This window comes from Stegostoma tigrinum, chromosome 23 (assembly GCF_030684315.1).
Source record: "Stegostoma tigrinum isolate sSteTig4 chromosome 23, sSteTig4.hap1, whole genome shotgun sequence".
In the NCBI taxonomy this organism is placed as follows: domain Eukaryota; kingdom Metazoa; phylum Chordata; class Chondrichthyes; order Orectolobiformes; family Stegostomatidae; genus Stegostoma; species Stegostoma tigrinum.
Window position 1 is genome coordinate 38,950,182 of NC_081376.1, and position 24,709 is coordinate 38,974,890.

Consider the following 24,709-nt stretch of genomic DNA (forward strand, 5'->3'; position numbering starts at 1 on the left):
GGCATGACCTCAGTTTGGAACCCCATGCACTAGCAACACTTTTAACTTGTACTTCCAAAAGGTGTCTTTTTTAAAAGAGGACTAATATAGCTAAAAACAACTATGTGCCTGTCAGAAGGGAGAGACAGTAGCCACAGAATGTCAGAACTAAAGATGCAAATGTAACATCAAACAAGAACTCTTCAGAATGTGAAGAGGCAAGTCAAAACAGATTGGCTTGTGATTTTCTTGTGGCTACAAAGATAATGAGGGTTGTTGACTCCCTGGTCAACAGCGACTCACCCCTGTGGATTATATCACAGACTGCAGACACAAATTTTTCATTTTGAAGAACACACAAAGAAAGGGATTGAAAAGCCAGTTTCAACTCTGCTGGAGTGTACTAGTGGTACTGAACATTTTCTTGTGTACCTGTGTGTTCTAGCCCGGATTTAAGTGTTAACATGCTGTAAAAAATAACAGTGGAAGAGTTATCTCCTAGTTAGCCCTGTGTTGTAAGCATTGAGACGCTCTCATTCTGAGAGTTAGCCAGTTAGCTAGTAAGACAGACAAAAAGAAACAGGACAGAGAAAGGTCTCTCTCTGGCCCTGAATGCTGGAGTTCAATCAAAATTGAAAGGAAGCACAACGAAAAACTCTCAACCAACCTGCAAAACTTGAAACTGGCTCTTCACTACTAATGTCAATGCTACCCCTAACCCACAATGCAACAGCTGCAACTTTCAACTTCTTACTTTTCTGCAAACAATTCAGAGACTTAACTATGTCTCAGTGTTTTTCTTTAACCTTGATCTGTTTGGATTGTTATTTCTAACCTCTGTGTTTGAGCATTAATAACATTTCTGGGATTAAATGATTAATAACTCTCCCCTTGTCAATTCGAGGAAACCATTCTCTTTTTAAAGCAAAAGACCATTTGGGTTTGAGCATTGGGTATCTACAATGACAGGGGTCTATTTTTGAATTAACTTTGTTGTGACCCACTCGAGGGCAGAAATGATGTAGGTGAGCGAGTTCATTTTTCCTCATCCCAGAGTTTAACAATTTAGGGTTTCTTATTTAGAGCCATAACAAACTGGGGAACCTTGTCTGAGATCTGAGCACAAGATATAAAACAGACTGTCCAATAACTAATGTTACACCAGCACACAATCAGGTTGACTGCTAATTTGCCTCTCAAATCATCATGCTAGTCTTGCCAACAACATCCACATTGGAAAATGTCAGCTGATGTGTAAGCCAAGCACAATATTCTAAAAAAAACAAGAATAGACTCAGGCTGACTCATATTATTTTGGTCAAGCGCAAATTTCTTGGAGGATGTTTTCTCTGAGGCCTGGCAAGTTTTCTCGCTGCATCTTACCAAACACACCACGTTAACTACCGACCCCATTCCTATGGTACCTCTCCCGTCTGACTCCAACCTCACTTTGTCACACGCTGTTCCTGGAATACAATAGACAATAGACAATAGGTGCTGGAGTAGGCCATTCGGCCCTTCGAGCCAGCACCACCATTCATTATGATCATGGCTGATCATCCACAATCAGTATCCTGTTCCTGCCTTATCCCCATAACCCTTGATTCCACTATCTTTAAGAGCTCTAACCATCTCTTTCTTGAAAGTATCCAGAAAGTTGGCCTCCACTGCCTTCTGGGGCAGAGCATTCCATATATCCACCACTCTCTGGGTGAAGAAGTTTTTCCTCAACTCTGTTCTAAATGGCCTACCCCTTATTTTTAAACTTATTTTTAATCCCTCACTATCTCTGCCAGTGTACCCCTCTCTCACTGTGAGGATCATTGCTGTGCCCCTCTCGCTGTTCTGAGGAAGGGTCACCGGACCCGAAATGTTAACTCTGTTTTCTCCTTCGCACATGCTGCCAGACTTGCTGAGCTTTTCCAGCAACTTTGTTTTTGTTCCTTGTTTGGCATTAACGCTGCTTTCTCCCCACAGATGCTGCCAGAGCTGTTGAGTTTCTCCAGCAATTTCAGTTCATTCTCCCTACAGCTATGGTTGAAGAGTTTGCCCTAGGAAAGTGCAGCGATAGGTCTCCATCTATTCTTTAGTTTCAAAGTGTCTACGAACCATGTAAAGCAGGACAGAATATGCTGGAAAATAAACTCAAAACGTTTTAGGTTGAGCTACTTAGCAAAAGGCAATAGCAAAAGCCTTCCATACATTCCACTGCTTCCTCAATAATGGGCTTTTATTTGTTTCTTTGTGAGTAACTGTATGTGCAGTGCCAATAATATACTTCAATTAGCTTCTTATTCTACTGACCTTTAAAATCAAAAGTTGCTTTATCCTCCCCATTCAGAGAACACAAGCTAAGACACACTGACAAATTATGCATCTCGATTCATATTTATCTGCTTTTGGATTTCAATGCTACAATGCAGGCCCTAACTTGGTCTCACCGGTGCACCTTGCTGTGTACATTTCGTAGCAGTCCTGCCTCTGAGTCAACAAGTTGTGGGTTCAGAGACTTCAGCACAGAGTTCTGGGCCAATCTTCCCAGGGCTGCACTGCCAGAGTTGTTATCATTCCGATGACATGCCAAGCTGATGCCTTGTCTGCCTGGACAGATAGGTACAATTATGCTTTGGCACTATTTTGAAGAACAGCAGGAGAGCTACCCCCAGTGTCCCAGTCAGCATCCGTCTCTCAACCAAGATGGCTTAAAATCTGATTATCTGGTTATTATTGCATTGCTGTTGTGGGATCCAGCTATGCTCAAAATGCCTGCTGCATCTTTGACCTTATAACAATATCTGAGAAGTATTTCTTGGCTTGAAAGTACTTTCAGACATCCTAATGGTGTTACTGGAGTCTGTCTTTCTAAATATGAAATAAGGCCTCATGTCCAGTCATGAGATATTATTATTGTCCTTCTGAATTCAATTGAAGCAGCCTTGTGAACGATAATACTTAAATTACATTAATTTAGTTTTGCTGATGATAAATATTCCAAATACACAACAAAACAGAAACTGGTCGCAAAACCTGTTATCAGTAAAGAATTACGTTTGAAAACCATCCCATCAAAAATAATATACATAAAAGCAGTAAGAGAGAGACAGAGTTAACACTTGACAGCAATACAATTCCTGTTTGGGACTAAAGAGCTCCGACAAGAATTGTGCTCTTCAGGATTGGTCTCAAGAAGAAATTCTTCTTGAAAGAAAAGCCAACAGAACTGTTGTCTGACTATAGTTAGGAAATAAGTGTTCAAAATGATGGGGGGTAGTGACAATAAAGGAAACATGCTATGACAGATGGAAAACCCACAAGTCCTTTAACTTAGAAGGATAAGGACAACAGGAGAGATTTTCCAAAAAAGCAAAGGGTTCATGGAGATAGCCATCTGCTGCATCCCAATGGGAATTCCATGGCCACTGAGAAATTTGATGGCTGATCTGAGAATTAACTCAGACTCAGAATTAATAGTTAACTATTCTTGCTGAATCCCCAAGTCAACGAAGGCCCAACCAGTCAGCACCCTCTTCCCAGGCTGAATAAAATAGTATCCCTTTGTTCAACTCTGTTTCTTGTGTTCTAGCTCTGATGAGTGCAAGATGAAAGGCTTCAACCTCTGGTCTCTTTTCAGCAATGCTTAGGTTCTGCACATCCAAGCAATTAAAATAAAATTCTTGGAATCTGGGTTACACTGCTTGAAAAGCTAGCTGAAGCAGATTCAGTCATAATTTCTGAAAGAGAATTGAGTATCTACCTCAAAAGAATAACGTCACAGAGCTAGGGGGAGAAAGCATGGAAAAGTGAATCATTGCTTAACTCTTTCTAAGAGTTAGCACAGGCAAGATGGGCCAAATCACCTTACTCTGGTATTCAAAGGTTTTGTGGGTTAATAGACCTTTCGCACTGACACATGGTGGGGATCATAAACATTCAGCACCTCCAACCAGCCAAGCCAAAAAGAACTGGCAATGAAAAAGACATCCATCACTCACCCAACTTTGTGATGCCAATTTCCTGGAGGTCCTCCCAGGTGACGTCAGTGATGAACTCGATGTTTTCATAACCGTTCTCCACAAGTGTCTTGTAATATTGTGCCAGGCCAATGATGGAGAGCCATTCCATCAGGTCATTCTTGAAAAAAGAAACAGAAACGTGTTGAGAGCATCTTTGTATTGGGAATACGAAGACTTTAATGTGAAAACCAATTCCTCCCATGGTTCAAGGTGCCAATTGACAGGTTAATTTATTTTGGGTTTAACATGTCGATGTAATGCAAGCTTACGTTTCGAACATCCAATGGAGCTTCTGCTAAGGTGATTGCTTCAGGCATTGCATACTTATTCGACATCACCTTTAAATATGTTTCTGATTTGGAAGCATTCGCACAAACATGTTCATTCGCAACAGGAGCAGCCATTCAGCCCCTTCAACAATCAATTGATCCACCAATTCATAAGATTTTAATTGATCAGCATGTACCCTCATCTCCACAATCCCTTGTTACCTTTCTCCCTCTTGCATACCAAAACCTGTCTGCCTCTGCCTTAGAAATATCCAAAATCTCTGCCTCTATCACCTTTTCAGGAAGACAGCTTGAAGATTCAGGACGCTCAGTGAGAGAAAAATAATCTTCTCATCTCTGTCTCAAATGGACAGTCCTTACCTTTGAACAGTGACCCCCCCAGCTTTAAATTCTCGTATTGGAGAGAGCATCCCCACTAAAATCCCTTGTATGTTACAAGCTGGAAATTGCAGCCAAAACTCAGTTGACATTTCATTGGTCAAGTTTGAGCTGAAGCTCCGACTAAAATCACATAAAACTTTCCACAAGTCAGTGCAATGCCTTCTCATTGCAAAGTTTGCTGCAAATTATCCCCGGGTTTGGCGATCAGTGACAAAATGATTTCCAATGGCAATAACGCCGGTGCACATTATTCTCTTTAATTGAAACGCCAAATTTGCTTATAATCATATTTGAACCCGCAGTTTAAACAACCTCACTACTTGGAAATGTGTGTCAAAGGTTGCTTTGAAATAAATCGGCTTTTCAATTGCAGTGTAATTTATACCTGCCAAAGCATTTCATACTGACTGGTGCCTCATACATTGTGGGAAGCTGTTAACAGGCTCCAACTGGATAGGGTAGGAGATGAGAAGAGAAAGAAGTACAAATTGCTAACACAGTGAAGATATTCCTCCATCTCCCCAATGCCCTGCCCCACCACAACGCAGCCCACCTCACACCACTCCAAAACTTTTAATCACTCACCATGGAAATGCTTAAATACTTCCATGAAACTCTCCCAAAGCTCACCGTTTTAGACCTTGGTATTAATAACAAAACTAACATTAGGTTAGCAGGAGAGTGATGGGTGTTGGAGGAACAGTGAGTTGAATATAAAGTGTAATTCTGGAAGTAGGAGCTGGTAGATTTCAGACACTGTTCAAAGCGCCACAGAGCTCTGGAGATTTTCCAGGGCTATTGTTGGTAGCAATTCTGTCGGAGCTCAGTCATGTCTCTTTTTTTCTCTTTCAGAGAAGCACTTTGACCACTGAATGGTATAAAAGGGAGGGTGTGGTGGGATCTGTTCTTTAGAAATTGACTTGCAGTCAAAGGAGATCAAAGTGAAAAATCAGAAGACACACAGTGCATAATTGAGACAAGATAATAAGAGTCTTTCTGTCCTGTTATTTTGGCCAGCAAAGCAGTGAGGAAAATTCTGAGAGGCAGCTTGCGCAATGGACAGACAAAAAGCTTTTTAATTCTCTGATTTCCAAATAGCTGTGTTATTTTGGTGCTCAAGCAAATAAACCCCTACAGCACGACTAAGTTCTGAGGAAAACTGTAACCAGTTTGGGTGTGTTCACAAAACTGAAACTTGCATATTTATTTTTGCCCATCAATGACTAGGGCTTTCAAAGAACAATTGTGGCCTTTGAACCTTACGTAAAAATGTAACACCACTACAGTCCCACTCTTCCAGACAGAGGGAGGGACAGCTGGCTTTAACCTGAAGATCAGCACAGTTTAGGAAGGGGAGAAGTTGAGTCCTTCGTGGTAGCCTCAAACAGTGTGGGAACTGAACCAGCCATTCAGCCAATTGAGCGACCAAGCAGCTGGAGACTAAAAGCAATAGCTATATGTCAGAAGACAGTAATAATAGTGTACGCACAACCTGGCTCTGGGAGGAAAATGAATATTCACCCTTCAGCCACTATGGTTGACAATATTATTGCTGATGTGAGGATTCAGTCTGACATATCTTAAACATCTCTTGATCCGATATGTAATGGTCTGGTATCCATTGCCAGCGATGGAAAATACATTGAAAATATATATTGTCTGCTACTCACTTCACAAATGAATTGTGACTCAGTTAGTAGCAGTCGCTTCTTGGTCAGAAGGACATAGATTCAAATCTCATGCCAGGGATTTATGCATTAATTCAGTGCTAATGTTCCCAAGTCAGTACAAAGGGAGTACTGCACTGCTGGGCCAACTGTCTTTTGGGTGAGACATTAAACTGAGATTCCCTGTGTCCTCCTAGGTGAATGCTAACAGTCCTTTCGCATTGCACCATTTTGAACACGAGCCGTGGATTAATTCCAGACAACAGTTACCCTTCAATTGCTATTATTAAACCAAGATAATCTGATCATTATAAAAACATTGCAAGGCGTAAGGTGGTTATTGTATTTCCTGTATTACAACAGTGATCTCACTTTAAAGTGATATTTTTGGGGTGCAAAGCATTTTGCAAGTGCTGAGCTCTATAAATCTAAATCTTTAGTGTGTATCTACATGATACTTCTTTTCCAACCGCAATACTTAAAGCTGTCTCTTCCTGTTGCAGAAATTGTGCAACTATTCTTTTTGCAAAAAAGGAGAAAAAAACAGGTTTTCCTTTTAATTTTCTACTTTCAAGCTTTACATGAGGAGTACTTCATGTGGAAAAATGACCCCCTCCCCAAATGACAGTTACCTTTCGTTATATATGTTCAAACAATGATTGAGCTTACACAGAGCTCTGCTACTGTTGTGCTAATTTGTACCATTGACCTATGTGCCTTGTGCTCACTGATCTACATTGAGGCATTGCTGGACAGACTCAATTTTAAAATTCTTACCAATGCTTTTGCATTCTTCCATAGCTTTACCAATCCTTATCTCTGCAATCTCTTGCAGCTTACTCCCCTTTGAGATCTCCATGTTTCTTCAAATCTGCTCTTTTGATTATCCCTGATTTTAATAATTTACTAATCCCTAAACTCCTGAACCTGGGATTTCCTACCCTAAATTTCTCTACTTCTCTTTTCTCCTTTCTGGCCAAGCTTTTGGTCACATATATTAATATCACCTCATCCTCGAGACTGTTCTTGTGAGGCGCTAGATAATGTTTAACTATGTTAAAGGTATTATATAAATTTAGACTTGCTTTAATATCATACACACACATCTAATGTAAAATAAATTCAAGTTATTGTACTTTAAGAACAACGTGAGCACAGTGGTCAAAACATGCAGCTTTAAAAGAATAATAAAGTTAACCACATTTATTTTGTGTCTGGAAGCCAACTAGCCACTGAATTTAAAGTACAGAAAGTGTACACGCAGCAAACACAGCACAGAAACATGCATTGCAAACAGTAACACTCCTTTCCACATGGGCTATTTATTTATAGTAAAAGAGTCAACATTTCTGCAAATGTTGGAAATTTGGGACTTAAATATCTGTGTGAAAATCCAGTCTAACACATAATGGGCATCATGCAGCCACCAGAAAATGAACAGACAGACTGGATGCACAGATCCAGTCAGGCAAACAAAGCTTTGCAATTATTTCAGGATAAAATGTTTTGACTATTAGTGAATAATTAATTCGCAAGTCTTATATTATCATTTACAAAATACATGGTATTTTAATGTTGTTTCCTTCCTCTGGTAATATTGACAATAGTCTTAAAAATATGATAATTATCAAAATGTAAAACAAAGCATCCAGAATTGGTGATTAATGCAAAGCACTGTGGTGCAAGTCACACAGAAGTATTTATTTATACATTTTTATTTCCTTGAGATGATATATTATTGCTTTTCATGCTATGCAAAAGAAACACAAATTCCAATTTTCACAAATACACAGAAGCACAATAAACACATGGCACACAATATGCAGATACCTCAGTCACACATGCTGGAATATTTCAATGAACTAATTTTTCTTTCCAGATTGCATTTCAAACATCAAACTTTTGATTCTGGCAAATTGGGAATAATTAAAGCCTGAGCTGCAGTCTTACTTGAACTAGGATTCCCTAAACTTCAAGCCATTTGTATATTTTTTCATTCTTGTTGTGCACTATGAGCACTCCTCTCTCTTTCACTCCTGTAGCGATTAACCTACTGAACTGATTTAAAACCTCCCAGTAGAACCTTGGCAAAACTACACTGCAGCATTGAACACTAGCTCATAACCCATGAAGTAGCTATGGGCAGAAACTGTTTTGAGAGTGTGAAAACCAATCTTTGGTTGTAACTTATAAAAGAAAGTCACATTAAGCCACACATAAAGGACAAAATAATGCTGATTATGATAGCAACTCACTGGAAGAATCCACCTCCTTGGGATATAAGTCCTGGCTTTCTGCTCAATTCAGGTACTCCACCAAGAAAACAATGGGATTCCACATCTCATTCTTATATACCTTAATTTTAACCCTTTCAGTGATTATCAGCTACACAGCAATGATACAGACCATTGATTGTTCATCTCCAAAGTGAATATGCAACATAAAATTTACTTACAGAGTTTAAGATCATGACCATCATGGGTTTCTGAGCATAACTGAGAGTGTTGGTCATTCAAATACTGAATTATGAATTCATCCAATTCAATGGGAGAATAAGAACACTAGACTCTGAATGAGCAACACTGAGCAGTGCTGTTCCCAAAATGCCCAGAGGACAAAAGCTGGATGCAATGTCAATTGGACAGAGTTAGTCCAAATATTATGCCCGAGGGCAATTTTTATTCTGGTAAAGTGCGTTACTTCATATAGACTTGTAGGTACAGCAAGCTTCCTCCATTATATTACCTTAAGGAACCACACAAAAGAGAAAGGTACAAGTGTGTTATAAATAGATACATCTTGGATGCATTTATTAATTAGCAAAGGGTTGATAACAATGCAGTTTATATCAGAGGCCATGCTGCCTCAGAGACTGTTGCCATTAGATATTTCAATACTTGGATTAATCAAAAGTAAAAAGTAGAACGTGCACATTTGGGTACAACTAATTAATCAAGCTTTGGAACCCTGTGAACTCTCTAACTGGGTACTCCTGGCAGCAATAGAATGACTAGAAGAAAATTTGGCCAGAGACTTGAAGAGTGTTGGAAGATCAGTTGTGTTGTCCTCTGTCCTCTCCTCCAGAGGGGTGCCACTTGGGCTAGAAGAGGATGAGAAAGAGGAGATAGAGTGAAACTGGGCTAAAAATGGGGAGATTAATGTACTGCTAGGAAAGTTAAGTAGCAATGGCAAAAGTTGGCTATTGAGAGTGATTGTTTCACCATTAGTTCCAAATGCTAAAATATACTATCCTCGTGGGTTCAAACTAGTAATAACATGCAGATTGAATCTTAGAACACTGGTTTGGCTGATAAAATGATGTTGCAGCCTCAAATGTACATTCTATCATTGAAAAAAATATTAAAACTTATCTGACAAATCTTCAGTGGTACTTCCTCAATTTCCAAACTGAATCTGGGTGTACAGATTTATTTTCAATTCCTCTAATAGTATTCTATTGCACAGAATCGACGTCTGACTTGTACAATGAATCAGCCCAGAATTTGTTGAATGATAGCAGCATGTGAAGCACACAAGCCGATATTAAAGTACAAATGGTTCAGCAACTTCCCTGTTGTAAGAAGTGGTCCTGCATGAACTGTGGATTGCCACAAGTTACCAGACAATTTGTGCCACTCTACAACATCTTACCTTCACTCTTCCCATCAGGCTGCTACATCTGGACATTAATTAACTATTAAACTCACCAGAGAAAATCTTATCTGGCAATTTACAGCATAAATTATGATTGTTAATGATTAGCATTCATTTTGTCAAGCCTAGAAAGTGCTCAATCAAAAGTCTCAAACCCTCAGGTAGTGAATGTTTCCAGAGATTTAAAAGGTGCCTGATCTTAAAATGCAATTTTTATCCCCATTCCACCCTGTCTTTTTCTTGCTCAATACAGTTTCTTCCCCTATATTCATTTCTCTTTCTGTACCTGATTGGACATTGATGCCATCTTCAATTCACCCTTCTTCTGGGTTTATTTTTCAATCCTTAGAACTTCATTTGGTAGACTGTTGGTTTCGATATTCATGTTATTGTTGCCATATCATTATCAGTTCTTACATTCAGGAATTTTGTCAGCAAAAGTCTTTAAGCTTAAGGATGCAGGAAAAATGTAATTAACAGGACACATTATGAAATGCTCCTCTTCAGCAAATTCTGGGCTACATATCTGAATATGATCTACTAATGGTCAGTCTGATTTAATCTCTTGATTGACCCATTTTTGTTCTTCATCGGAACTGATCTCGTGAAATTTCAGATATTGATCCCAGCGTACAAAAATGAGTAAAGTATTTGCAATCGTAAAATAATTAAGTGTTGTTTTGTAAGCCTTTTTAACAAGATCTATTGAAATGAAGATAGCTGTGAATGAGTTGCAGCCTTGAATTCTTACCCTCAAGAACATTTTTATTTGTTAGGGAAGCACACACAATGCAAGGTTTAAGAATAAGGTAGGCATTCAAGGTGAACTTTCTCGCTTTATGTATGGTTTAGACTCCAGGTGACGGAGACTTCGAAGAATTTTTCAGTAGGTGATTCAATGGATAGGAAGGGTACAGTTCATGAAATGCAGATTGTGTGTGGTCTTTGGAAATGGAGACTTGATGAGATGAGTGATCTTAGTTAAATCCAACATTTCTGTCCCTTAGATTCAACACTTATTGAAGTATGAGGAAGAAATTAAAACTACGCAAACAATGGAAAAATTATTACATGCAGGCTACAGTGAGAACTGTAGTCTTTTAGAAGGATAAACATTAGAGCATTGTCTCTTATAGAAAGAGTTGCTTAATACAAAAGACAAAGACCCTCCTTGTTTATGTCATGTAACTAAATCTCCTAGCTAAGTGATTTTAAATTTTAGCCTTCAGCACCAACAATCCATGTTAAGGAGTAACTTGTTACCATTCTGAAAAAAAAGAGGTGAAGTTTCATTGGGTTTTTGAAGGATTAACAATAAGTCTCAGATTGACTAATTTCAGAGGAACAGAATTCATAGTGCACACCGTTCTGGGCATTGTTGACTGCAGTTCCTGGTTTACAACCTATCTGGGTACAGGCAGATATCTGGCCAAGACTGTAGTGCCTCCTGTAACTCATGTTGTCCCCACTGTTTGAATGTATTTCTGAAAGTTGACCTCGAACCACCCCATCCCAACATTTATGTTTTTCGCCCATTGTCTAGGTGCACTGCCTTGCTGTGGCTAACTAGAAAAGGAATAGACCATTTGGCAGTCAATTTCATTAACCTCAACTGTTACTGTGACACACATCAATACGTCAATCTCCATATTTTTAATCATGAATGAATGAATAAGCGTAGTCATAGATAATGAGCAAAGGAAAACATTTTTAATGTTGCTTATGATTTTTATCTAAACTATGCACTCGAGGTCTCAACAGATTGGCCTTCAATTCCTGGAAATCCCAGGACAGTTCTGGAGGGTTGGCAACTGTACTAGAACATCATGCTGCTTGCTGGGAGTAGCTAATTGGGAAATTAGTGCCATTGTTTCACATATTATGGTAGATATGGTGAGTAACTTATAGTAAAGCATTACAAGGACTCTGAGCTACAGATTTATTTCATAGCTCTACATCTTTACCTGCAGCCCTGCTCAGTTATTTTTCTGAAGACTGTGTGTTCATGATTTGCAAATTTTGTTGATTGGGCATTTAACCAGAGAGTAACTGCCTGTTTGTTGCACAATACTATGGATTTTTGTTTCATCAGTTAGTCTTCGTACACTTAGGCTCTAAGCTCTTGAGCTCACTTCTCAAAGTACAAAGAGCAATACAGCACAGGAACAGACTCTTTGTGTCTCCAAGCCTATGCTGACACATGTTGCCCTTCCATATTAAAACTGCCTTCACTTACAGGATCCGTGTCCGTCTCTTCCCCTCCCATTCATGTATTTGTTCAGGAGCTTCCTGAATGCTGTGATTGTGCCTGCTCCCACTATCTCCTCTGTCAGCGTGTTCCAGGCACTCAACACTGAAAAACTTGCACATCACTTTTAAACATTCTACCTCACATCTTGAACCTGTGCCCCCTAGTAATCGCCCCCTCCACCCTGGGAAAAAGCCTCATACTTTCCACTCTATCTGCACCATTCACAATCTGATAAACCTCTATCCAGTCACTCCTCAGCCTCCTGCACTCCAGTGAAAACAAACCCAGTCTACCTGACCTTTCTAACACTAAATCCCCCATACTGGGCAACATCCTGGTAAACCTTTACTGTACAATCTCCAAAGCATCCACATTCTTCAGGTAGTGTGGTAACCAGAACTGTACACAATATTCCAAGACTGAACTAACAAAAGTTCTATAAAGCCACAGTATAACTTGTGTATCCTTCTACTCAATACCTCTTCTAATGAAGGTAAACATGCCATAGGCCTTGTCTACTACCTTATCTACCTGTGCTGCCACTTTCAGTGATCTGTGGACTTGTACACCCAGATCCCTCTGCTTTTAATACTTCTAAAGGTTCTGACATTCACTGTATAACTACCACCTGTAATTTACCTTCCAAAATGCATCACCTCACATTTGTCTGGATTAAACTCCACCTGCTATTTTTCTGTCCTGCCTCCAACTGAACTATATCCTGCTGTATCCTCTGACAATCCTCATTATCCACAACTCCACGAATCTTTGTCTCGTCTGCAAATTTACTAATTAGACCAGCCATGTTTTCCTCAAAATCATTTACATAAACCATGAATAGCAGAGGTCCCATCAATGATTCCTGTGGAACATCACTAGTCACAACTCTCTATTCTGAAAAGACTCAGCAGGTCTGGCAGCATCTGTGAAGAACTTGTTCTGAGGAAGAGTCACCGGACCTGAAACTTTAACTCTGATTTTTTTCTTCACAGATGCTGCCAGACCTGCTGAGCTTTTCCAGCAACTTCTGTTTTTGCTCCTAGACCTTATGTATGCTTCCTTTTTTTTGTGACCAAGGTCATAACATCCCTGGTCATTCAAGGTTCATATAACTTGTCATACCTATCCTTCATTCTCACAGGAACATGCCATTTGAAATACTCCGACATGTCCAATTGTGGATTTACCCTCAAATAGCTGCCTCCAATCAAAATTCTCCAGTTCCTAATATTGTTGTCGTTCGCCTTTCTCCAATTTAACACCTTCACCCAAGGACTGCAGTTATCTCTATCCATTAGTATCTTAAAACTCACAGTATTATGGTCACTGCTCCTGAAACACTCCCCCACTGAAACTTCACTCACCTGGCCAGGCTCATTTCACAAAACCAGGTCCAATTTAACTCCTTCCCTGGTTGGGCTGTTTATATACTATGTCAAGAAACCCTTTTGAATGGTCCTGACAAATTCTGCTCCTTCCAAGCACCAAGCATGAAGTGAGTCCCAGTCAATATGGGGCAAGTTAAAATCACCCACCATAACAACCCTGCTGTTTTTATACCATTCCAAAATTTGCCTACATATTCTCTCCTCTATCTCCTGCTGGCTCTTGGGAGGCCTGTAGTATACCCCTAGCATTGTGACTTAATCTTTCCTATTTCTGAGCTACCCATATTGCTTTGCTATATGAGTCCTCTGATATACCCTCCCTCTGTACAGCTGTGAGGTACTCCTCTATCAATAATGCAACCCCCCCCCCCCCCCACCCATATTACATCCCTTTCCATCACACCTGAAACATCTAAATCCTGGGACATTTAGCTGCCAGTCCTGCCCCTCTTTCAACCAAGTCTCTGTAATTGCAATAATGTGACAGTTCCAAGTACTAATCAAAGCTCTAAGTTAATCTGCCTCGCTTATTGTACTTCTCGCATTGAAACATATTTCAGGTCACCTCACATGTTCTTTTTAGTAGCATTTCCCGGTCTGTTCTTGCTTTTAGTCATGTTTGCCTTGGTTTAGATCACAAGACATAGGAACAGAAATTAGGCCACTCAGCCCATCGAGTCTGCTCTGCCATTCAATCATGGTTGATAAGTTTCTCAACCCTATTCCCCCACTTTATCCCCGTAACTCCTGATCCCCTGGACAATCAAGAACCTATCTATCTTCATCTTGAAAGTTCCATTCAATTGTGAAGCAGGTCTTCAAACAGACAGTGATGGGTTACTGCCCAGGACAGGGGCTGGGCTGTTTAAATGTGGAAATCAAGTTTGAGGCTGAAGGCAGTGGAAAGAAAATTGGCTTGTCAAGCCAGTTTCTATCTGGTAAAAATAAATTCTCAAAGCACCATGCCATCTTCAAAAGGAACAACAGGAGACACCTAAACTCGGAGAGGTTTGAAATTTGTGCTTTACGTATCTTAATTTATCCAACAATATATATTCCAGTCATACTCACATGTTTTGTGATGCATATGAAATTAGAGCTCTCAAAATCACACATTTAAAAATTCCCTGCCTAGTCCTCCCCACCTTGTCTATTTTCCTTAAAACTCTCAGTAAAATCAACCTCTATATTAGTTTTCAGCCTTCTTTGCTCGATATCCATATTATACCAGCAGAAATAGGCTATTCGGCCCATTGAGTCTGCTCCACCATACAATGAGATCATGGCTGATCTGATCATCGTCAACTCCACTTTCCTGTCTTTTTCTCTTAAACCTTTATTCCGTAACTGATTAATAATCCATCTATCACAGTCTTGAAAACACCCAATGACCTAGCCTTGACAAACCACTGTAGTAAAAGATTCCAAACATTCACTGCCCTCTGAGAGAACAAAAAACTCCTCACTTCTGTCTTAAATAGATGACTCCTTATTCTGAGATCTCATCTCTACAGTCATGGAGTCTTGGAAACAGCATGGAAACAAAGCCTTCGGTCCAACTTGTCCTTGCCGACTAGAGATCCTAAATTAATCTAGTCCCATTTGTTAGCATTTGGCCCATATCCTTCTAAACCCTTCCTATTCATATACTCATCTAGATGCCTGTTAAATGTTATAATTGTACCAGTCTCCACCACTTCCTCTGGCAGCTCATTCCATACACGTACCAGCTTCTGCATGGAAGTATTACCCCTTAGGTCCCTTTGAAATCTTTCCCTTCTCACCTTAAGCCTATGCCTTCCAGTTTTGGACTGCCCTATTCCAGGAAAAACACCCTGGTTATTCACCCTATCCATGCCCCTCATGACTTCACAAACTTTTACAGGGTCACCCTTCAGCCTCTGACGCTCCAAATAGCCCCAGCCAATTTGGCATCTCCCTGTAGCTCATACTCTCCAACCATGGCAACCCTTTCAAGTTTCACAACATCCTTCCTATTGTAGGGAAACCAGAACTGAACACAGTATTCTAAGAAGTGGCCTAACTGATGTACCGTACAGCTGCAACATGACCTCCCATCTCCTACGCACTGACAGTAAAGGCAAACGTACCAAATGCTTTCTTCACTATCCTAACTACCTGCAACTCCACTTGATGAACTATGGACCTACTCTAAGGTCTCTAAGGTTCCCAGGACCTTACCAATAAGTGTATAAGTCCTGCCCTGATTTGCCTTTCCAAAATGCAGCACCTTTAATTTATCTACATTAACCTCCATTTGCCTCTTCTTGGCCCATTGGCCCATCTCATCAAGATCCTGTTGTACTCTGAGGTAACCTTCTTGGCTGTGCACTGTACCACCAATTTTGGTGTCATCTGCAAACTTACTAACCATATTTCCTGCATTCACATTTAAATCATTTATATAAATGACAAAATGCCATGGACCCTGCGCCGATCCTTGTGGAACACACCGGTCACAGGCCTCCAGTCTGAAAGCAACCCTCCACTACCACCCTCCGTCTTCTACTTTTGAGCCAGTTCTGTATCCAAGTTGCTAGTTCTCCCTGCATTCTGTGTGATCTAACCTCGTCTTGGATTCTCCCACAAGAGGCAATAATCTCTCCGCAGATACCCTGTCAAGTCCTTGAAGAATCCTGTATGTTCAAAGAGTTTCACGGCTCATTTTTCTAAAGTCCATTGAGTACAGGCCTAACCCACTCAACCTCTCCTCATATGAGAGACCCTCCATATCTGGTATCAGCCTCGTGAACTTTCTCTGGACTATTTCCAAGGCCAATAAATCTTTCCCTAGATCGTGGGACGAAAACTGTTCACATAATTCTAGCTGTAGTCTGACTGGTGTCTTTTGCAGTTCCCTACTCTAATACACCATTCCCTTTCAAATAAAGGCCAACAGTCAATTTGTGATTTGTAGGTTTTTGTGATTCATGCACCAGGACTCCCAAAACCCCCTGTGGAGCAGCTTTCTGCAGTCTTCCTCCATTCAAATAACATGCAAATCTTCTGTTCTTCCTGCCAAAGTGCATAAACTCACATTTTCCTACATTATATTCTCTCTGCCAGGTTTCTGCCCACTCACCTAAAATGTCTACATCCCTCTGCAGGCTTTTTGTGTCATTCATACCACATGCCTTTCCAGATAACAAAGTGTGGAGCTGGATGAACACAGCAGGCCAAGCAGCATCTCAGGAGCACAAAAGCTGACATTTCGGGCCTAGAATGGATGAAGGGTCTAGACCCGAAACGTCAGCTTTTGTGCTCCTGAGATGCTGCTTGGCCTGCTGTGTTCATCCAGCTTCACACTTTGTTATCTTGAGTTCTCCAGCATCTGCAGTTCCCATTACCACATGCCTTCCCACCTGGTTTTGAGTCATCTGTAAAACTGGCTAAAGTATATTCACTTTCCTGATCTAAGTAATCAATACATACTATTAATAATTGAGGCCCAGCATGGATAGCTGTGGCACTCCACTAATTACAGGTTGCAAGCCTGAAAATGCCCCTTTAAACCCCAACTCTCTGCCTTATTTAAATTGAGGCAGTGCCTTGGGTTATGTATGTTAAAGGAGCTTTACAAATGCAAGCACAGGGTGGCATGGTGGCTTGGTTGTTAGCACTGCTGCCTCACCGTGCCAGGGCCTATGCTTGATTCCATCCTTGGGTGACTCTCTGTGCAGAGTTTGCACATTCTCCCCATGCCTGCGTGAGTGTATTCCAGATGGTCTGGTTTCCTCCCACAGTCCGAAGATGGGCGGGTTAGGTGGATTGGCCATGGAAAATGCAAGGTTATGGGGATAAGGTAGGGGTATAGTTCTGGGTGAGATGTTCTTCAGAGGGTAATTGTGAACTCAATGGGCTGAATGGCCTGCTTCCACGCTGTGATTTAAGTGTTGTTGTCTTCATGGAAGTCACTGTGCAGGAGCTAGCTTCAAAAGGTCAGGAATCTCCCTGGATCTTCTGGCAGCTTGGATCATGAGACAAGGTACCTTCTATCCTCAGAGCCCACACAACCATCTACTTCCATAGCAAGTCTGACACAGAAATCAAGTATTTAAAAAAAGGATCTAGTTAGCATCCCTGGCCACTGTTATCAGATCACAACACTACCCTTTCACTTCTGGCTTCTAATGTACCATGTGAAATGGGCTGAAGTACTTACAGTTAGCTCCAACTTAGGAATGTGATCCAAAATTAGTAGGGCTCCTTAGCAATGCATAAAAGGAGATTTCTCCCGAATCTACAACACCCCTTGAACCCTGAGTCTGTAACTTTGGGTTTCTATTGTCCTGACAACTCTGACTTTGATGTTGTGTGCACTATTTAATTCCAGTCATATTACGTACCACTTTGACAAAAACCGTACCGAAATTGCAAAGCAAATTTCAAGCAATGTGGCTGGCTAGCAAAAACCCGTTGGCAGAATTTGATATGAAAATGAACAGAAATAGATAAAGACTTATTCCAACAGAAGGTGCTTTATAACCAATTGTTGAAGGCTTATCAAATATAAATTTCAGCTCAACCTTTCCTAGTTACAAAAATATGCACCTGATTTGGGAAGCCCGGCACTGACAATAGGTTTGTAGGGATCGAGGGAAGGGGAGTCTGAAATTGGGTGCATTGCTGCGGGTACTGTTCCTGATGCCAATCTGCCTATCCTGATGTCGTTTTGTATGTGCTAGAGGAGGCGTTGGCTTGCTGCTCATGTGTGGGCTAATTGAGGCCCTTAAGTGGCCATTTGAATTCCCCTCCCTGTCCCCATCACCAATATCTCACATAGTCAGGAGAATCTGGTGCCAACTGTGAAGTCCAAAAGCTTTCACTGCACAGGCTCTGGAGATACTTCTTTTCTAGCGTCCTGGGCCCATTGAGGCTGTAGTGATTGTAACAAGGTCAGCCAGGTGGACCTTATAGACTATGAGTTCCCTGTTGGGGCTGTTAATCTGGTCCAATCGGGGAGCCCCGGATGACAGATTAGAACAAGAGTGTCAGACATCCTGTTCATTCTGACAGTTGGCTCTGAGGGAGCTGGATCAGTGTCAAGGGCTCTCTAACTATAAATAAAGGGTGACTTGATGATGGGATACCAGCCTCTCTGGAGTTATTTCAGAGGCCTTCTCCCAAAACTTCTCCTACACCCTTATTTAATCTGGCACCCTGTCTGTCCTCACCTGCCTCTATTAGCCTGGTTCCAACAATACCCATCCACTATCCAAAGATGAGCCGGCTAGGTAGATTGGCCATGCTAAATTGCCCGATGGGTCTGGGTGGGATACTTTGAGGGTTGGTGTGGACTTGTTGGGCCGAAGGGCCTGTTTCCATACCATAGGGATTCTATGATTCTAATCTTCACATCTGGCTGTGGTGACAATTACCACTGGGACTGGATATATTGGCCACTGCTCGCAGTGGCACAGCTACATCAAGAGAGCTACTAGTTGATTGACCAACGGCTCTCGTAGGCAGGATGCACTCCCTAATGGGGATGGATGGCTTGTCTCAGACCACACAACATCCTGAAGATCAGTTCCCCAGGAGCAATTAGAAGTTCTACCTAGATGTAACCATTTAGTCCTGAAAACAAATTTGGCCATTCAATGAGGTAATGGACAATCTGTGACCGAATTCTGCATGCTCTTGTTACAGTACTGAACACATTCAGTAGAGCTTAGGGCACAGAGCCAACACCACAATTATAATTTTCCAGCTTCTTCCTTTTCTAAGGCAAATACAATCAGGAAGTTTTTTTAAAATTGTTTCCTTTAGTCCCCATTTCATAAAATTATTTTGTAAGGTTGTTATTCGCATCAACACTTCAAGTAAGCAATAGTTTAAGATTGGAAAAAAATGACAATACTCATAACAAATGCATTAAACATTTCAGATGGAACTGATCTCCCTGCTATTTTAAGATGAATAGATTAACACTGATAAAATGATAAGTCATTAATTTTATTTACAGGTAGTATTGCCTTTCTTTTAATATGATACAGCAAGGGTCCTTTTTCCACGGTTTTACAACTGAATGATCAATCTTTGGAATGGTGTCCCTCGGGAGACATTGGGAGCAGTTTGTACTGATTCAACCAATTGTAAGCCAAACAGGTTTATTTCAGTAAATAATATTTCGGGATTAGTGAGCAATTTGAGAGATAGTATGCGGTGGATATAGCAGACTTCAGAAGAGCAGGTGACTTTGCCTCCATGTTCCCAAAGTTCTTTATCATTTTACCTCACCATGTGGCTTGGCCTGTCATCAGCCAATTGATAGAGAGTGATTGCTGTGATTTAACACCAAATCCATTATTGCTGCATCATTCGATAACCAGGATGATAGAAGGCAAACTAGCAGGACCTCGATCTTGTAACAACAGTGACTCCTCTGTGATAATGTTAAACAGCTAACAGTAAGTCAGGGGTCTGCTACTGTCATGGTTGTTCTTGAGGTAGTGTGGGTTCAAAGCTGTGTTCTGGTTCAATCTCCACCTTGCCCAAAAGTGTGTCATAACAAATCTGAATAGGTTGATGAAAATAACCATATTTCTCATGATTTTCATTCCCATCGAAATCAACGATGTGTTCCTTTTTCTGAATTTCACTTCACTTGGAAGCTTTGCTCAAAAGTTTTTTTTCTATTGTATTTACATGTCGCAGGGCTGTTAGCTGTTCAGTGAAGGATATGACACTTAGTTCCATCACAGTATGAGATTCCAAATATTGTGAACGTCATTTCCTCTTTTAGGTTGGGACTGATCTGTTTATTTTCAGTCATTTTACAATATATGCTACCTTTGGTTATCACCCACCACATACTTGCGTCCCAAGAATCAATCTCATTTGCCAAAGATTTACAATGCAAATTAGATTCAAGCATTTTTGGAATGGATGGGATGGTGGCTGAGATGTGAAAGATGATATTGTTTTGGGTTAGGATTGGATTTGGGACAAGGAGATGCTATGGATGGGTACTGGTGGGGGTGAGGTTGCGGAGGTGGGGGAGGGGTTGCTGTGGTTAGTGGGAAGAAGGATTGAGGACATATCATCCCCTGATTGTCAATGAATAGCCTTTTGAAACTGAAGTATGTGATAAGACTTACTGGTTGGTAGTTGGGCAACCACTCTGAGAGATTCAGTCGATTTATTTCAATGGCAATCTTTTTCCTATGTCCAGGTTTTGTTACTCCAATTGCTGTTAGGTCCTAGAACACAGAGTTTGTTACAATTGAAGATGCCATTGGTGAACCTGAAACTCACAATGGAAGCAGAGCTAGGCCATAGCTTACAATTACTAAGTTCACTTCAGCAGGTCTTCAAAAGCTGGCCAAACATGACACTCTTCTAGGGTCAACAGTGACGTGCTAAATTGTCAGGTTGCATAGATTTTAAACACAACAACGCCACAACAGTACAGTCCTGTCGGAAAGAAGTTCAAACAGTTAACAGGTATTTTAAAAGGAGAGCCAAGCACCTTGGGGTTTGGTTGCTACTGACTTTCAGGTCTGCAAATGGAAAATTACATTTCTTTTTTTAACAGTGGCAGGGCACAATTTTAACCTAATTCAGCCAGCAGGATGCTGAAGGCATGCCTACTTTTATACTGGGTACAATGACATAGCAGCACAAGTATATATTATTTCTCTCTCAACAGATGCTCCCAGGCCTGTTGCACTTCTCCGGCAGTTTCTGTTTTTATTTCAGGCTCACAGCATCCACAGTATTTTGCTTTTATAGCTAATATCATTCTGCCATGTTTTAAGTTTCCTTACTGGTTGACACCATGGAAAATTACCTTTGCAGTTTCTCAAAACCATTCAGCTGGATGCATGTTCCTTGTCAGAATCTCAGGTTTGGCCTCACTCTGCAATGAGTCTGCCACAAGCAATGCAACTGTCTTCGCCACCTCTGGGTTGTGAAGGAGCAAGAAACGTCCCCTCCAAATCCCAACTTCTAGTTGCTATCCCATAACCTCTCCGAGAGAAGACAGTATGTGTGGACACTAGAAGAAGTCAATACTGGGACAGGTGGTGCTAGACTTCCGTTCTCAAAGAGCTTGATAGTATTGTGCACTGAGTCTCATATCTAAAAAGCATGAAACAACACGAGCCAATGGTTTCCATCTGAATTCACTCTAAACTAAGCCAGCAGGTAAGATGGAAGCTCTGAAATCTGGTGCTGGATTGCAGAGATAAGATGACCACAACAGCCCATAGTGAGGTGGGGGGAAGATGGTCACTTTAACATAAATTATCAAGGCACTGGTGTGAGGGGTCACTTCATGGATTCAGATGAAATGCCAGTTGTAAAGCCAGCTCAATATTGTTCACCTCTGACTCTTAAAACTCATATCACATTGTTTCCCGATGGGTGTAGGTTGAAAGAATCCCCCAGGGAAAGCTCAGGCTTATCCAACACATGAGTCTGTCGTCTCAGGGATGTCTCAGTCTGAAGCTTGTGTTTAGGAGCTGGGTGGGATGGTTTGGGCTTTGTGGACTATTATGATTCCAGGACATTGTAACTCTCCCGCCTTGAGGTTAGACTCTCGGGTCAGTGTTTGAGTGGGTTGGTTTGGGGCTGGCTAGTTGAACCAGAGTGTCTCACATTGCAAGAACGTCTCATCTTGGAGGCAGTTAAATCTGGTTTAGAAAGTCTCGCCCCTAAAACAGCACGGCTCCTGCCGACTGAGCTGTTGCCAAAGTTGTGGAGACGTCCATCACTTGCTTGGCACTCACCCTCCCTCTTAGCTGAAGAAGGCTCAATGAAGTTGGGAGCCTTTGAGGGGGAAAAATGGGCAAAGATCAAGGGTAAAATGTAAAGGAAAGAAGGAAGACCAGGCAGTTCTATGTAGAGTCATTGTCAAATCAAGGTTAATCTAGCGTTTCTACTGCAATGCCACCAGGTTAACCTCAATTTTGACCCAACTGTACACACAAAGCCCAATGCCATTCACTCACAGCTTTTAATGACTTTCCAATTTCATCTGCTAACGTTCAATGCATCTTCAACTCTTTGACTTCTTTGTTAACCAGACATCTTAAGCCTCCCTAAATGATTATGAAGCAGTCAATATGTCTTTTCAGGGAAACTGCAGGCTTCAGACACTTTCCATTCAATACGCAGGGCACCTTCATTTGAACATTTCATCAGCACAGGAACTGTGAAGGATTTTGGCATGTGCAGGACAGCTATTTTCTAACAGTGCATGGTACTCCTAGATGGTATTATTCTTCTACCTGCTGCCTGGTCAAAATCCCTAGGGAGATTGATGTTCGTCGGCAATATTGCCTATTTGCAGATTTCTTAAGAATAGGTTGTCATGAAAGATTGTTTATTTAATTGTTAGAGGCTATCCTGCATTTTAGCTTTTAAAATATCAGAAAAATCGAAGCATCTGCCTGATTTCAAAAATGTACACAGATGAACAAGGAACTAGAGTAAGTCAGTTGGCCCTTTGAGACTGCTTCTTTTCTCAGTAAGATTGTGTCTGATCTGATTTTAACCACAACTCTACACTCCCGTGTTTGCCAATAATCTTTTAGACCCCTGGTAATCAAGAAACTATCTATCTCTGCCTTAAAAACATGCAATGCGTTTGTTTACAAGGTATCAAATAAGATTGCAATCAGTGCTGGGTTGTCAATGTGACATCATCCGTTAAACATCCATTAATTGGTGCTCTACAGAACTGTTTGCTCATTCAGTGGAGCCTTTGGACTGCAAGTTGCACCTTTTCATAAGTCTGCCTTTGCAGAGTTTGCCCGGACAAAAGGATATACTGTTAGCGGCTTGTTCACCAAACACATCAATACGCAATCAGTGGTGATGGAGAAACAATTTTGACTGGTCCAAGAATCAAGAAGGAGGGGGCGATCATCACTGCCAGGGCATGGAGGGATAAAACGAAGAAATATCTTCAATACACTAAGGGAAGCAAGGATGTAGAATTCCCTTTGTTCAATTGAATGTGGATGCTGCAACGCTGGACCTTTCAAGACTGAGACTGCCTGGTATGATTATCGAGATAAGTGGAGAAAGGACATTAACCAGAGCTGAGGTACTGACTAGTGGTGATCATTCAAGAAAGCAGCAATTCTCAATAAGGCACTTCACCAGCACTCCTGTGACTCTCACACCCCCACTCTTTCTGTCCATAGGTATATTTGAGCTAAAAAACAGCTTTTACAAGCTCAAGAACTCGATCGGTGCTTGGTTTTTAAACTTTTGAAAATGTTGTTTTCATTCCTTTTGAAGAGTGGTGCAAGATTACAGATGATTAGCATGAGTCACTGAGTCGGGAAGGGTGACTGCAGGGAGGCACGGTGTAACTGGAAAATTATATAGTAGTGAATGAGGAGTTAACTTCACAACAGAAGCTTCGAATGACCTATGTAACAACCAACGTCAATCTTCAATAAAAGAAAACCTAAAAATGAAACTAGAGAAATGAATTAATGAGGGGAGTCAGATCTTGCCTTCTGCATATTAGGTAGGCACTGTAAGAAGCTTGCAGTTTCCCTTCAGACTGTTCTGAGTCAATAATTCAGAACATTTTTCAACTCCTACAGGTTCAAATGATGTACAGCGGAATATGAATGCAAAGCCTGGTACTTTTACTCCATTATGGTTTAACGCTCAAATCTTGGTGTGCAGTATTAGCATATCAACCACTACTGAGATTGCCTGAAATTGTTTTGTCTGCCATTTTGATCAATTTGTCACTGCTAAGGTAGCAGGCAAAGCCATTTCATTCCAACACATGATGCAGTCGGAGGCCAATAGCGTATAGAGAGATTTTGCTCACCAGCACCCCTGTTAACCGCTATCTCCTCCTGTCGTTTGTAGACTTACCTCAGGGGTCATGCGGCTGATAGTTGGAATGTCATAGCCAGCATTGACAAAGTTAGCAGCATACTGCTGGAGTTGGAATTCACTAAGCCAGTTATAAACTGTCTCTGGGCTCTGGATAAAGGATGACAAAACAAAAATGGAACGTGAAAAGCGGGTTAAAATTCGGCCGTAAAAATCTAACCTTAAGACATTCTTTCCTCCAGAAATCTGTTTACAC

At 41.0% G+C, this 24,709-nt stretch overlaps 1 protein-coding gene across 8 annotated transcripts in view; it reads right to left on the reverse strand.

Annotated features, from left to right (window-relative positions):
- Nucleotides 1-24,709, reverse strand: part of caskin1 (CASK interacting protein 1) — a 598,608-nt gene that overhangs the window by 21,925 nt on the left and 551,974 nt on the right. For 6 of the 8 annotated variants that reach the window (XM_048551877.2, XM_048551875.2, XM_048551876.2 and 3 more), the window contains 3 exons: nucleotides 24,493-24,603; nucleotides 20,745-20,846; nucleotides 3,972-4,110 (listed from right to left, as the gene is read on the reverse strand). In XM_048551877.2, coding sequence (XP_048407834.2) covers nucleotides 3,972-4,110; nucleotides 20,745-20,846; nucleotides 24,493-24,603 — 352 coding nt within the window. The remainder of the gene's footprint in view (nucleotides 1-3,971; nucleotides 4,111-20,744; nucleotides 20,847-24,492; nucleotides 24,604-24,709) is intronic. The other 2 variants (XM_048551873.2, XM_048551874.2) reach the window with 2 other exon arrangements.